This window comes from Candoia aspera, chromosome 8, assembly GCF_035149785.1.
Source record: "Candoia aspera isolate rCanAsp1 chromosome 8, rCanAsp1.hap2, whole genome shotgun sequence".
In the NCBI taxonomy this organism is placed as follows: domain Eukaryota; kingdom Metazoa; phylum Chordata; class Lepidosauria; order Squamata; family Boidae; genus Candoia; species Candoia aspera.
The window spans coordinates 20,318,839-20,335,561 of NC_086160.1; the positions used below are offsets into that span (position 1 = coordinate 20,318,839).

A 16,723-nucleotide genomic window follows, 5' to 3' on the forward strand; every position below is an offset into this window, starting at 1 on the left:
ATTACTTGTATGTTCAAATATTGTAAACAAATGTATAGGAACTTGACAAATGTTCAGTAAGTTCTTGATTAGCATTTTAGTAAGTTTGTCACCTTGTAAATAAAAAGGCTTATGGAAGCACATAGTTGTTTCATAAAGTTTGATGTATTGGTAGAGAGCCAGTTTGGTGTAGAGGTCAAGGCACCAGGGTAGAAACGGGGGGACTGTGAGTTCTAGTCCTACCTTAGGCATGAAGCCAGCTGGGTGACCTTGGACCAGGCACTCTCTCAGCCCTGGGAAGGAGGCAGTGGCAAACCACTTCTGAAAAAACTTGCCAAGAAAACTGCAGGGACTTGTCCTGGCAGTTTCCGTGAATTGGACACGACTGAACGGATTAAAAAGGTAAAAAGACTTATTGAACCATATAGTTTGGTAAAGTATTACTGCAAGTATGGCATCCATCCATCTGGCTCGCCAGCTGAATTTTTAAAAAAAAAAATGTTCAGGAGTTGGAAGGACTGAAGGCAGTGTCCTACAGCTCTCCGCGGTCTTCCTCCTTCCCTTCCTTCCACCTTCTCTCCCTCCCTCGGCGCTCGCGCCCCCTTTAAATGGCGCTCCGAGTCTTATTGCTGGGTTGGAAGGAGCTTGACCCACACTGAGAGCCCTTCCTGACAGTCAGACAGCTCCGGAGGGGAGGGGAGGGGGTTGGGGGTTGGGGGCGGGAAAGGAAAGGGCTGCTCCTCCCCGCCGCCCCTCCCCTCCCTCCCCGGCGCAGCCCCGTCCCGAATCAGGCGCGAGTTCCCGTTGCAACCCTCGTGCCAGAAGGTGGCGAAGAGGCCTCGGGGACGGCTTCCTCCCCCCTCCCGCCATGAAACCGTGGCTGTTGCTCAGCCTTCTGCTCCTGCAGCAAACGCTTCAGAGTGGTAAGTCCAGCGGCGTCTCGGCTGGCGGGCTGGACTCGCCTCCCTCTCCTCCTCCGCTCCGCAGCCCCGGTCTGCGCTTTCCCGCTTGCAGCATCGTTTGAAAAAACCTCTAGACCCCCCCCCCAGCCTTTCCCCACGCTCGAGAATAAAATTGGCGGGAGGCGGGTGATTCCTACCGTGCAAAGAGAGCAAAGGGCGGCCGTCGCTGACCTGGCCGATGACCCCCGCCCGCCCTCTTGAAACGGAGCTTGACGGTGACACCAAACTCTTCTGGAGTTGCTCCGTGCACAAGTGTGCCTATAAGTCATGGAGTCGGATGACTGCAACCCACGCCCCGTTAAAGAATTTTAAGAACTTGGAAACTTTTCATTTTCATTTAGTTAAAACCAGATTGTACAGCGTGGCACCTCTCCCTTCAAAATCTTATTTTGTTTTATTGGTTTGAAAACTTTATTTTTATTTTTTAAAAAATATTTCAATAATGGGAACATGTATTGGGAGGAAGGGTATCTTAGCCTTCAGGGATGGCAGCATGCAGGGTGGTTTTATAGGGTTTCATAGCCCTCTCTCCAGCTGGAAAGCCCCCCCCCCCAAATTAAACCAAACCAGAGAGCTCCTCTCCCAGGTACAACACAGAAGGAAGAAGTGATGGAAGGAAATTGAGGCATGAAAAACAGGCTCTAAGAGTTAAATAGCAGGAGATCTGTGGGAAATGTTGGAGATCTCTTGAGATCTTGGGAATTGATAGGTGGTTCCTGCCAAAGTAAAATTATTCTGATTATTCAGGTTTTACATGCACAAAGCAAGTTTAGCTGTATAGAATTCTAAACCAAATATCTATAATCTTAATGGTTTTTGCTATAATTTTATATTCAAAGGGGAGGGGGGAAACACTTTTGTGTTGTTATTTTTTCCATTTACCCCTTAGGGGTAATTGCACATATGGATGAGTTCAACTGAAATCAATGCAGCTTTAAAATTGGGATGTCCTGGGACTGTCCTAGCTGAGGTGGCAGACTTAATTGTTTTTAACAATAAGCCGCATGCCACATTGGCTTATATAAAACCAGATTGGATACAAACTTTAAATCAGATATAGGTATTCTGATTATTTATGGAGGGAGAGGAATTGTACCCAAAAGAAAAATATAATAGCAGAAATGTTCCTACTGATGTTGCACTGCGTCTTCTTTCTTCATTCCCTCTGTCTCTCTCTTCTTCGTAATAGCTATTGGTCAACCTGCAAAGGGCAAACGTCCAAAGGAACCTGGAGAGAACCGGATTAAGCCCACTAACAAAAAAGTAAAAGCCAGAACTCCCAAATTAAAAGAAAGAAACTCCACTGACTCTTCCCCAAAGGCCAGCTCCATAATGACACGAGTGATGGAGAAGGGCCACTTCCAGAAGCCCACGGCTACTTTAAGCCTTTCAGCAGGTCAAAGTGTAGAGCTGCGGTGTAAAGGGAATAGGATTGGATGGAGCTACCCTCCTTATATTGACACCTTTAAAGACGCCCGGCTTAGGTAAGGCTTGCCGGATGAAAGTGGATGAAATGGCCCTGATGCTTCCCTGAAATTCTTTCTGAACGTTCTAGGTCAATGTGGATGGTCTTGCTTGGGTATAACACATGGGATAGATAGAAAATGAAAGCTAAAGAAGATTTGCTTGGCTTAGGACAGCTTCACCCACCTCTAGTTAGATGCATCCCTCTTCAGGTGGCCATGATAGCCAGGGATTAAGGTAACCATAATCCAACACATCTGGAAGACATTAGGTTGGGAAAGCCCTTCACCTAAAGCAACATTCTGGCTGAAGGGGATTGCAGTTTGTCCCATCCTTTTGGCTACCTCTCGTTTCCAGCAATCTTAGACGAAAGTTAGAAACGTAAGGTTTCTTTCCTAGTGGGCCTGATTGCATCACAAGCCCTGAGGTGCATCACAAATTTCAATATTACGTAGCAGCCGTGGGCAGAAAAAAAACCACCTTATGTTCTAGGACAGGAAAAGACAATTTCTCAGTCCAGGGGCAATACCAGGCTCTGTTTAGTATTTTGAAGGCTCAATCCCATCTGGGGAAGGAGGTTTTCAGGAATCCAATGTGCTCTTGAAAGTATCTGCAAAGTTGAGGCACCCATTTTGCCCCTTGGAGCCCTGCAAGCCCTCCAAACAGGAAGAAAAGGTATCCAGTTTTTGGCTCCACCCAATCTGGATGGATGCTGGCAGGCAGCATGTGGCCACGGAGCCTCACTTTTTGAACTTTTGTTCTAGGATGTGAAGCCAGATGCTCTTATTTGAACTGGAAATGTCCTTTGCACGAGTGCTTTATAGAGGAGGTCTGTGCTGGGATAACATTTCACTTTTTAAAGCAGTGAGCTAGAACTATGGGGAAAATTTAAATAAGGGCTTTAACTCTGTGACTAAAGAATTAATGATGTCCCTCACTGAATGCATTATTTTTATTTATTTGACATTGCTTCTGCACCACACCAACGGCAGTTCTTTACCACAGTTAATGCAAATCGCAGGATTGTAACTGAAGAATTAAATAAACCCAGCCAGCAGAAAATAATAACAATCCCCATATGTTAAGATCCAAATGATTGGCAGAAGCGTATAATTTGAAGTTCTCTTCTGAATATGAACAGGGAGAGAGCCATCCTTATCTCAGGGATCAGCAACAGAAAAAGGACATTTCCAGGCCCCTATTCCTTAGTTCCTTAGATGGGTGGGAACATACTTCCTACCTTGTTGGCTCAGATTTGTAGAATGGTGTCAGGCTTCAGCTGACTGGTAGAGTTGGACGCACTTTGAAAAGTTCCTAAGAAATCTAAGGACTTTTAACAAGTATTATTTTTGAAGAAAGCTAGGAAGCCATGATGGAGACAGGTACAACTGCTGTGATTATTCAAGAACAAGCTGTGTGTGTGTGTGTGTGTGTGTGTGTGTGTCTGTTTTAAAGAGCACTGTTCACACACGCTTGCATTTTGCGATTCTTTCCACCTTGCATAGCCAACTGCTTCTCCTCTCTATTTATTTACTTACATACTTACTATATTTCACCATCAAACCCTACCCCACCCCTGTTTTTGGGCAGGCTGGCCTATTTCTATCTGTCCTTTTTTTGGTAGCCATTAGGCAGGACATGCTTCTAATCCTCTTACTAGACTTTGAAGAAAAAGTGTCAAGCTCTGGGCAAAGATGAGCAATGTTTTTTTCAAAATGTTTCACAAGTCCTGTGATAAGTGCAAAAGGAATGAAACATTCTGAGGAACTCAAGAATATTCTGTTGCTTCTATGGAAGAAGCAGATCTGCTGTTTTGGGGTGATTGGGTTATCCAGAAGTTTTTTTTTTCCTTTTATTTAGTAGTAAATAGGGTCAGTGATCAGCAAGTCAAAAAAGACAATTAAAGGGAAATACAACAAAGGTACAAATATAACACAAGTAAAGATGAAATAAAATAAAAGTCTAAAAAGAAAAAAGAGAGAGAGATAAAACTAGGGAGTAAAAATACCAACAGCGTGGAACTGGTATTTTCGTTCTGATTGATATAGCAGCCAATAAAAACTTAGCTACTTTATTTCTAACATCTACCTCAAAGTGAAATTAACTCTATTAATGAGGGGTATTAAACATATGGTGTTACAGAAGAAATAGTGAAAAAAATTGTGGGCAGGGATGTCAGGCAAGAATGGATTCTCTCCAAAGGGGACATTCTGGACCTCCAGTATTGCTATGGGGAACAAAATCTCTGAACCAGCATTCTTGAAGAAATGGAGCTGCACCATGTTGATTGAGCTGCTTCCAGTTCATTTATGTTCCAGAAACTGGCAGGCCCATTCCCCAAACATCCAGATCATCATGGTCTGGAGGAAGAATGGACCTTCTGGAGTTCTTTGGATTATTCTGTTCTTGGAATGATATGTTTTCCATATTCATATACCTCATTATCTAATGTGATAATATGGTCTGAGAAAATAACCAATATTTTAGTTACTAATTGAGTAGATGAAACCCTTTGAAAAATAATTGTACAATCAAACATCATATGTGATTAAATTTAGTATTTTTTATAAAATAAAGACAGAATAGTGAGATCCAGGATCTTTTTGTAAAGCTCTTGGATTGTTTGTTTATATATTTATTTAATGTATATGGCCTCCCATCTCACAAATGCAACTCTGGGAGGTTAACAATACATTAAAACAATAAGAAACAATATTAGCAAATTAAAAAACCAACAATGGCACTGAGGATGAACCCAACAAGACTAGAAATCAGTGTTTCTTAAACTTGGCAACTTGATAAATTAAATTAAATTAAATTAGGAGGAAATGAGCCTGTTTGGTGTAGTGATTAAGGCATCAGGCTAGAAACTGGGAGACCATGAGTTCTAGTCCTGCTTTGGGCACAAAGCCAGCTGGGTGACCTTGGACCAGTCATTCTCTCTCAGCCCTAGGAACCAGGCAACGGCAAATCACTTCTGAAAAACCTTGCCAAGAAAACTGCAGGGACTTGTCCAGGCAGTCTCTGAGAGTCAGACACAATTGAACAGATTAAAAAAAAATGCTGGTGTGGGCTTTCATGGCCAGTATCTATTTGGCAGTGTTAAGCTTCAGGGTTTAATGACCATAGTCTAGACAACAATTTCCTGAAGTTTCACTGGCAACTGTGGCTGGCATCTTCGGCATCATAATGCCTAGCAGACCATCTTGCCTCTGAAGATGCCAGCCACAGTTGCTGGCAAAACATCAGGAAATCTGTTCTCTAGAGCATGGATACTATTTCTGATTGGAAATTACATTATCCAAAAGGATTTAGAGTTTATTTTGCTGTTAACTGAGCTATAGCATAATGGGTCACTAGATGGCAGATTTCACCTGTAATACTAATCAGATCTGCCTTTAATGAGAGGAAATGAACTTAATGCAGCTTTCCCAACTTGATGCCTACTTGGTGTTGGAATTTCCTGAACTTCCAGTGAAGGGCCACCCTGGCTAGTTATTCTCAAAGACCCCCAGTTATAGAAGGTTCATAGAAAAATATTGGGCTTCCCTATTCATATCTGTTTCTGGACATGTATTTCATTCAAATGCCCAAACTCCCTACTCAAAAAGCAAGCTACATATTTCAAAAAATTAAGGTTGTCTTTAGATTGGAGATCCTGCAATAAGATAGCATGGACATGCTTGAAGTATAGCTGGGCTTTGGAGTGCATACTGGCTAAAATGTGTCCAAACTGACCAGTACTGTTCTTTTCATTAGGAGGAAATACTACATGTGGCAAGGTACAAGTAAGGCTAATATCCTAGTTTATGCTTCCCCTATCTTATTAAAAAAAGCCTTATGTGAAAGCCTCAACTGACCAAAGACATGGTGAGTGGTAGAGATCCACATGAGCCCATCTGGTGATGACCATGACATTTGGAAGATTGCAACTTGGAAAGTAAAGATTATGAAGTGACAAGTGAAATGAAAGAAAGAGTTACAGATAAGCTGTGTGTTTATGAAACTAAGAAATGTGGAAAATTTAGATGATCTGGGTGAAGTGACCTGATCCTAGGGGATAGAGTTGATGCATGCAAGCAGGAAAGTGAAGGTAGGTTCAAATATGAATGAAAAGGCTTGAACGTATGTCAGAAGGTATGAATTTTCTCACTGTTGTAAGTATATATGAAAACAGGAATTCATAGGTTGGTGATAGTTGCATTTTTGTTCCGGGGAATGGTAACAATGGAATACAGTGGACAGACGAGAAAACAAACAAATGGGTCATCAAACAAATCAATCCACAGTTCTCACTTGAGGCACAAATGACCGGGTTCAAATTATCCTACTCCAGACACAAATACCTAGCTCTGTAGAGAATGCTCCAGTGCTGGGAAAGGTAGAAGAAGAAAGAAGATGACCAGCAGCAAAGTGGATTAGTACCCTGTACAAACAGCTTGAAGGACCAAGTTAGAGAGAAAACTTATCTTTGCGGTCGCTAAGAGTCAACACTGACTTGATTGCATATAATCATAAATCAGGATCAGGATGATCTTTCCCAAGATTGGATCAAATTACTCAAACTAGAAGGAAAGTGTTTTTCTTAGTCATGGTGGATACAGGTTTTACATGTCATGTCTGCCTACCAACAAACTTCTAAAATGTATCATTCTTTTCCAATTGTGTAGGGTGACTTTAGGATGGATGTCATCATTCAGTGGTGGGCTTTAAATACTAAAGACACAATCCAGCAAACATTAGTCATGACTACATGTAATTGAAAGGAATGGAATTCCATTAAGTTTGTCTTGTGTAAGTCCTATTGATTTAATAGGAGTTCATTTTGATTAATTTCTGGAATGTGCCTGGTAATGTTGCATTGTTCTGGGCAATGCCTGTAGCTTTCTCAATTCCTCAAAAGTTTTCGTCTTAGTAGACACTGATTTTATATTTATCCAAAGGTCTCATGGCAAATAGCATCAGTTGCATATACCAGACAAAAAGGGATTGGGACTTGTCAGGAGAACAGGAGGATCAAGTGGTGCAACAAAACTGGATTTCTTGCATTCCTCATTTTTAGAAGGGGGCTCTGAAAAAGATGCTGAAGTACAATTTTTATTGGCTTTGCTAACATGGAGCTGATAGAAACTGAAATCCATCAGTATCTGGAAAGCCACAAATTCTTCAACTTCATCACTATCTTAGTACAAATACTTTGTAATTGAAGCTCAAGAATAAACAAAAATGTAGATACATGTTGAGCTATCAATGTCTCTCTCTTCTGCAGAACAAGGTGCTGCTACCCTGGAAGACACCTATCTTTTTATTTCACATACCTGCCCAATGTATCTCATCCCTTCACCAAAATAGATTAAAAGGAGATTGTAATCAGACAAGCAAACACTTTAAGCTTAAAGCAGGCCTACTCAGGCTAATGTTGCCCTCTAGATGTATTTACATCTTCTCTTCTGAAAATTATGAGAATGCTGGTCTCAACACATCTGGAGAGCATCAGATGGCAGAATGTGGGTTTAATGTCTAATGTGCCCTTTTTCAATATATAGTTTGTAAAAGAATAACAAGAGCCCAAATGCATGCTAAAAAATTAGATTCTTTATCAGAAAATTAATAAGGATTGCAATATGGCTTATCTGTAGGCTCAGATACTGTAGTAAACTCAGTGCTGACCTTGTCTCATCTAAAGGGTGCTCTAGCCATATTTAAAATATTCTGCTCATATACACAATCAAAATTCCTCAGGCACAATTTTGCATTTCCATAATGTAGATATTTGGTAGTGAATATCATCCATTTGTCCTGCAAACGTGTACTAATTGGCTTCCATTAAATCATTTACTACTTAGCTTGTTCCATAGTTTTATATCTGTCTTTTTGCCTTCTTTGCAGAATTTTTTCCAATTTTCAAGAAGTTGTGAGGAGGCACTTAGAAAAATGTTCTTTTTACTGACTGCTTGATATCACCTATTGTTTCTTACTTGAATGTACAAACGCTAAGTTGTCTGATAGCCCGTGCCCACTCAGTCATTCCGATAGTTGCAGGCTATTTTTCTCCCCATACATCAATACTATATAAAATCAATGATGGTTAATTTGGTATATGTGTAGTGCTCTTACTTTACATTTTCTTAGATTAAGCTTGTGACTCTGTGTTATTTAATTGAAATAAACACCATGTATACTTACAGTTACAAGAATTACTACTTTATTAAAATAAAAGTTAATAGAATCATATGCATTGTAAGCAGTCAAACCTCATGTGCTAGTCATTCTGAAAATTACTGCAAAGTATTGTGATATGATGGAGAAAGATATGGAATGTTTGGAGTAAATGTCTCCATTTTCTGAAACTTTGACTGAAATTTCACAAGTTATGCAAACAAGTGTGGAAATATATCATTCCCATTTATACTGAAAGCTTTGTGAAAATATTTCATGAAGGATAAGGAAGATAGATGTCGCTTTTTTGTACTCAAAGAAAACACTGAAAACGCTAACGTTGACAAATGCTTCCCTGCCAATTTTTGTTCCACCTTTTGATGTGGGATCTCATTAACTGAAGTGGATTAAAGTTGCCGAGAGAAATTCAAAATAATAAAATAAGGCAATAAAGGAACATAAGATCAGCACAGAAAGCTAAATTTCTCGTTTGTCTCTGTTTTTGCTAGCATCAAACAACATGAGAGGTACAGTCAGCTGATCCTGGAAAATGCCACTGCAGCAGATACTGGTGAATATAGTTGCTGGCTGCTGCTATGCAAAGGCTACAATTGTAAGAAGGATGAGTCAAAAACAGGCTCCACGTACATATTTTTTGCAGGTAATAAACTGGGTAATGATTTCCAGAGAAACCAAGATTATTTCTGTTTTTCCCTCTCAAATATCCCTCTATCCAGTTCTAGAGCTCTGGCCTATCCTCAGATTGCCTTAGCTATAACTGCAGCTTGCTACTCTTTTGTTGTTTATTCGTTTAGTCGCTTCCAACTCTTCGTGACTTCATGGACCAGCCCACGCCAGAGCTTCCTGTCGGTCGTCAACACCCCCAGCTCCCCCAGGGACGAGTCCGTCACCTCCAGAATATCATCCATCCACCTTGCCCTTGGTCGGCCCCTCTTCCTTTTGCCCTCCACTCTCCCTAGCATCAGCATCTTCTCCAGGGTGTCCTGTCTTCTCATGATGTGGCCAAAGTATTTCGGTTTTGCCTTTAATAATGCTACTCTTAGGTAGATTGAATTAGCATAGAAGTGATGAAAATGCAATCTCTGGATTTACCAATTTAGAATATATAACACATGCTTTCTGATTTCTAATGATAAACCATTAACAATAACAGCATGAAAATTCCCTTCCCTCCCTTTAACAAATTATACTGCCAAAACAAAGAAAGGTTGAGTCAGCAGGAGTGGGGTTTTGGACAGAAAGAACGTGAATTTCATTTTTTGATACTGAGAACCAATTTCTGGTTCCATTTTTTTGTTACTGCTTTGGTTTTTGTGCCAGGCAGTGGTTGACAGACCTTGGGCATCTAGTTGAAAAAAACAAAAAGTAGACCCCAGAAACCCAAAGTCTGCCCACATTGTTTTAGGGGAAGAGGGAGGGAGAGAGGAACCTCGTCTACCCAAGTGGATAAACATTTGATTAGCACATGCCAGGCATGAGCTGGTCCAACCACATTGACATTTCCAAAACAAGATTTGGCCAACTTCAGTCAGTTAACCCTTTCTTGTTATAATACTGGAAGAACTTCTAGGAAGTAATCTAAACCAATCTTAAAATTAATTCCATTCCTTAAATATTTCGCAGATACATTGAACAGGATGAGCAGCAAATGTTCAACATTCATTGTTTGCTTTTTCTAACCAGACTTGCTTTCACTCAACACCTTGCAAGAGGCCTTTGAAATCAGGCTGTTTTAAAATCATCTGATAGGAAAGCTGCAGTTCTGCTGAGCATGAGTCCATATGTAATAAAGGACGTGCACTGGGGCTATAACTATGATTTTAATGTCCCACTAGGTGAAGTATAGCTCAACAAACCTATTGTAGGTTTGTATATGCTTGTGTGCACACGAACTCATGCACACACACGCACAAACCTTCCTCTTTGTCTAAGATTGCAAAACAGGATTTGATAAGCACCAGACAGGTCATATATACATGACTGGTAGGCCGTTGCAAGCAGGCCAAGCCTGAATGCTACCTTCGAATTTGAAAAGTAATGTACTTATTTTTGTCCCTGAGATGTGATAGGCATTTTGCCCATGGTTGGCAGCTAAATTAGAAATGCTACTGTTTGGGACTTCTGGTGGGGGACAATGGCGATTTCCATGAGCTGATATGCCGGCATGGCGTTTCCTTCATAGGATTTTCTATGTTAGTTTGAATGTTTTTCTCTGGATGTACATCCATCTGTTCTAGTTTTTTAATTGTTACTAGTTTTAATGTTTAATGCTGCCCAGAGTCTTTATGGAATTGGGGGATTGAATATACATATACATATACATATACAAAATATCCTGAACTCCAGGGCCCTCAACAATATTTGGATGGATGGATGGATACACAAACACACATCTCCATCAAAATATTGTTGTCTCATATTGTTTCTTTTTAAATATCATTAGATATGTTTATTGTTAATAAAATCCAGAACTGTAGTAATTATTTTCTTTCCTGGGAGAAATTTGACCCAAACGTAACACTATAATGAAGTATATGATACTTATGCATAATATGTAGGTATGTATGTGTGTGTATATACACACACACACACACCTTGGGTTGCTTCCTTATACAGATAAAGAAGAGTTCTTTGTTCCTGCTCCCAGCTATTTTGAAGTAGTCTACCTCAGCCCAGATAAACCTGCTGTGATTCCCTGCCGAGTCACCAACCCATCAGCAAAAGTAACTCTGCACCATGAGTTTCCAGCAGAAGAGATCAAAGTAGATGGAACCAACATTATCTATGATGCTAAGAAGGGGTTCATCTACCAACACCCAACCTCAGATCAGAAAGGCATAGTTTACTGCAGAGCTGAATCAGGGGGAGCACCTCAGATTTCTATTAAATACCAATTGCTTTATGTAGAAGGTAAGGTAATTCCAGGAGACTTGGTGTGCAGTAGAATTCTTTTGAAGTTAATCGGTTGTAGCAGCAAGAAGTCACCCTTTGTGTTGTTTTTCTTGATGGGGCCACAAGGACCCAAAGAAGAGATAGGATGATATCATGCAAACGGGCAGACCAATTTTGGTAGTTTCTGGGAGTTCCTATTTTAATTTTCTTGTGGAAAACACAGGAAATCACACATGCCAGGTTTTGGAGATCTGCCACAAAATAGCAGTGTGATTTTGAGACTCCAAGGGTACGAAGGAGATAGGGGGACTACATGGGAGGAATACCTGTCTGTTACAAAGCATGACGCACTTTCTCACATTTAACTCACCTTAAAAATAGCTCTTGTTGTAGACATGGCGGGAGGAGAGCTGTGTTAATCTAATGGCAAAAAAATCAGGGATTGGCTGGTAGCATCTTTTCCAACTAACAAACTTAAGCCTTTTAATGAAATTTGTTACTCGAAAAAGTGCTAAGAAATCAGGCTCCTTGAGTGAACTCTTATGCATACAACAAGTAATCTTGTGGCATCTTAAAAATTAAACTTTGCTATTGCGTAAGTGTTTGTAGCTCACAATTCACCTCATCAGATCCATAGGTGTGGTCTTGAGAAATGAGCATTATATACAAGGTGAAGCATTATATACAAGCAAAGCTTTCAGTGGAGGTGTTTTGCAGAGCATGTTCATGCAAGTGAAGCACTTGTTGACTCTTAAGGAAGCCACTTTTGGAAGAGTTACGTGGCTACTCCAAAGTCTGCCTACCCTGTAGGCTTCTGTTTTGTATGTGGACAACAACACTTCTGCTGGGACAGTCTTTGAAGTAATCATGTGTTGGGGAATGCTTTGCATAGTCCTGTTACCTATATATAGAGTTGTTCTGGAGGGGAGGAAACGGGATATGATGGAATATGGGAGAGACAGAGTAAATAATGACTATAAAAAAAGTGTTGGTCACAGAATGATTGTGTGCACAGTTCTGTTTAAGTGTCACCATAGTATAGGCCAGTACAGGTAGTCCTCAGCTTATGATGGCAATTGGGACCAGAATTGCTGTTGCTAAGTGACACAGTTGTAAAGTGCAATGTCACATGACTGTGTCGCTGAGTGGTGGCAGTTCTAACAGTCCTCATTGCTGTTGTTAAGTGAAGACCACGGTTGTTAAATGAGGACCTCATGTGACTGTAACTTCTGAATTCCTGCCAGCTTCCCCATTGACTTTGCTTGTGGGAAGCTGGCAGGGAATGTCAGAAATCACGATCATGTGACTGCAGGGATGCTGTGATGGCCAGAACCCTGAGGACCGGTCATAAGTACCCCTCGTTCAGTGCTGTTGTAACTTGGAACTACCTGTATGTTTGAGGACTACCTGTATAACCAGTCCTAAAAGCAGGATTATTAAAATGGGATATTGAACAATTCAAGTGTGAGACAACTCCAGAAGTGTTTACTAGTTTGGTGAAACCACATCCACTCTTTCAGAGCCTAATAATTTTTTGCACATAGTAAGGAGTGTGATATAGGGATGTGGTGGTGCTGCGGGTTAAACCACTGAGCTGCTGAGCTTCCTGATCGGAAGGTCAGCGGTTTGAATCCATGTGACAGGGTGAGCTCCCGTTGCTAGTCCCAGCTCCTGCCAACCTAGCAGTTCGAAAACATGCAAATGTGAGTAGATTAATAGGTACCACTTCGGTGGGCAGGTAATGGCGTTCCGCTTAGTCATGCCGGCCACATGACCACAGAAGTGTCTACGGACAAACGCCAGCTCTTCATCTTTGAAACAGAGATGAGCACCGCCCCCTAGAGTCAGACATGACTGGACTTAATGTCAAGGGAAACCTTTACCTTTACCTTTTTAAGGAGTGTGATAATTGAAAACATACATTTCAGTTGATCCATTCTTGTCTTGTGCAACCTAATTTTTTGATCTATGGAAATATAGTGGGGCCACCTTCAAAGCAGTCTCACATTTCTTCTTTTCATTTTACCTCATCTTTTGCTCTGAATCAGTTCCTCATGGACCTCCTTCAAGTACAATCAAAGCATCAGCCACTAAAGTAGAAGGTGGCAGTGAAGTTAATGTTTTGTGCACAGTTTTGGGGCAGCCAGATGTAGAAGTGGAATTTAATTGGATATATCCAGGGCAACAGGTATGTACTGTAGGTTTTGCTTTCTTTGCTTATTTCTTGAAATCTAAAATACAACATTATATGTGTACTACTAGCTGCAAAATGGATTTTAGACAATTGTGGAGACAAAGCTATTAGCTGCAGAAATATGCTCAATTGCTAGATGAGGTTTCAACTATTCTATCAGATACAGATAAGGTTAAATATTAACCTATGTGTCCGTTACTCTCAGGCCAGAAATATGGTAGATTATTTAGCACAAGATGATAAGCAAACTGGCTATCCCTGTTTTGGACAAGCCTAGAGGGAAAAAACGTCAGAAAAGCGCGTGGAAAGGCAGTGATATTGCAGCTGTGCTGGAGAATTGGCAGTCAAAATTAGATCATGCAAATGTCTTTCATGTGTGTTTTATAGCTAAGAAGTCTTGCTAGAAATCATCTTTGAACTCCCCAACAATCATTACTTTCTTACAGAAAAAAATCATGATGTGTGCTGAAGTTTCTTTGCCAGCAAAACAGCTAGTAGCATGAAATGTTTTGCATGTTGTTATTGCTTAGGTAATGCTGTGGTAAGGCAGTTTTGGTGAAAATGAACTGACTCATATATAAGTACTGAATTTGTGATGTTAACACAACTAACTGGACTGCACTCCAAATCTGCATGTAAGGATTTGAGATCTTTGGTAAGGGTGGAAGGTTGTTTCCAGTCGCGGCATTCTGTGAAATGCATGGGGATTTTTCAGTGGTGATCAATTTCAGATCTAAATCCCTTAATGAATCTTGAGATACGCAAGCTTAGCTGAAGTCTAATTTAAGTATCTGAATCCAATGAAAAAGGAATATGAGGTATTGTAGCCACTTAAAGACATCTGTGATGGCATAAGGGGTTGTATTGTTGCTGGGGCGCACTAATGACTCAGTGTGGAAAAAGGAACAGGCTACATGCACAGTCCCATCCTTGCCTACCTTAAGTCTTCCTCTAAAGGGAGCTGTACACTTGCATACATAGCCTGCTATATTATGTCCCAGATCATGCAGACAGCTGTACAGGTAGACCTTGGTTACTGGCTGCCTCGTTCAGTGACCATTCAAAGTTATGACAGGGCTGAAAAAAATAACTTTATAACCAATACCCACATTTATGATCTTTGCAGCGTCCCTCAGTCATGTGATTGCCATTAGTCAGTATGTGTTGTCCTGTGCCTGACCTGTGGTTTTTCTCCCCCTCCCTGCAGAGCAGAGAGATTGGACAGGAAGGGATTACAAGAGAGTAAGCAGGCACACAATGGGGAATACACATAGAAAGGAATGTGGTGGTGCCAGCAGCCCAGAGTGCGCTACGCCAACAGCCCAGTGTGTTCCCTATTGTATGCCTGCTTACTCTCTTGTAATCCCTTCCTCTCCAATCTCTCTGCTGGGAGGGGGAGAAAAAAAATGGGCCAGGCACAGGAGAGATTGCCTACAGAGATTGCTTGTTCTTTTTTCTATTTTCTCCCCCCCCCCCCTTGTTTAAGCAATCTCTCCACTCTGCAGCAAGTGACCAATTGTGGTCGCTAAGCGAGGACTACTTGTACTTGTGTTCAAGCAAAGAAGTACAGCTCCCCTTCGGACTTCCTGCCTGAATGCATGGAGTTTGCAAAGAAGAAATTATAAAATGATTGTTGCAATGTACTCCTTACTCCCTACACAAAGCCTGCTGTTGGCCTTATTAGATTTACAGTAAATGGTGCAAAATCAAGATATGCATAACTTAAATACTGAAATTCTGAATTAATAAGTCTATATCTGGCATGAATACAAGGGAGGCCAGTCTTAATTTGTCATATTTTCCTTCCAAATATTAAGCCTAATGTGAATTATTTTAAATAAATGAGGACTTTGCCAAATCATCCGCCTTACTCTGCCTCCTTTATTGGTTGTAATTCAGATTAAAATTCCTATGCGTGCTTTAGATTAATAGAAAATAAAGTTAGCAAAATTAAAATGGGGGTTGGGTTTTGTTTTGGTTTTTTGCAAATTCTACACTATGTAGTATGTTTTTTTCCCTTTTTCAGTATAAAAGGCCAGTAGTTATCCATGACTCTTGGAGGCTGATTGATAGAGGAACTGGTCATACTACAAGGATCTCCGAGAGCATGATCACTGTTGGAGACCTGGAAACCACTGATGCTGGAAACTACATTTGTATTGCTCAGAACCTTCAAGGACAAACTACGGTAGCTACTCACATTGAACTGATCTGAGCTCTCCAGGCAGATAGGACAAGAAATGAAACAAGACTGCTTCTGACCAGCTTTAAAACTGGAACTAGAAATATGTTGGACCAAAATCTTAATATATTACATTTTTTATCATATATGAATTAAAACCAAGCATATCAGTATGAAAGAGACTGGCAACCAACGAAGTGCAGGAACTTTGAAACTAAGCTGCACTGAGGAAACTTAATAGTCCAGAACTTGCTTCTACTCTTAACTCCCAGGATTGTTTTAGAGATGTCGCCATTCGGCATCAGTCTTTGCATAGCTCTTGCCGTATTTTCATTATGGAAATGTTGACCTACTTTACAGAGTTTGTTGTAAAGGTTTACACAACAATATATCACTACAAAGCACTGAACTAAGAATAATTTCGTGTGTGTGTGTATAAATGATATATATTCAAACCTTTTTCTCCAACTTTGAGAGTTATTAATTCTTAGAGGATAATGCTAAGTATACAATATTTTAGTTATCTTCCTTCTCCTGTTTTGCATCAGGAAAAGCAAGAGTAACACACCTGTAAGGTTTATCAATAAATAACGTGTCTCTTAATAGTTTATTTCCTTTGTAAATATATCTATCCATCGCCACCCCTCCCTAGCAGAATTTGTTCTTACTTAAAATTGCTTTTATATTTTATGTTGAAGCCATAGCATATATGAATTTTAATATGTCATGTTGGATAGACTAGATGATGTAGGTTACACCGATTAAGACTCAGACTGAGTCTCAGATTGAGATTCAGACGTTCTTGCTGAAATTATGGTGAATGGTGTGATGATACAGCATTTAATTCTTCAGTTCCTCCCTTGAAGATAG

At 40.5% G+C, this 16,723-nt stretch overlaps 1 protein-coding gene across 1 annotated transcript; it reads left to right on the forward strand.

Annotated features, from left to right (window-relative positions):
- The first annotated feature begins 761 nt into the window (after positions 1–761).
- On the forward strand, positions 762–16,604 carry PDGFRL (platelet derived growth factor receptor like). Its single transcript, XM_063309658.1, has 6 exons — positions 762–902; positions 2,131–2,425; positions 9,074–9,225; positions 11,202–11,495; positions 13,526–13,665; positions 15,698–16,604. Exons 1-6 carry the CDS (start codon positions 848–850, stop codon positions 15,884–15,886), a joined length of 1,125 nt encoding a protein of 374 aa, XP_063165728.1. The 5' UTR covers positions 762–847; the 3' UTR covers positions 15,887–16,604.
- Positions 16,605–16,723: the final 119 nt, after the last annotated feature.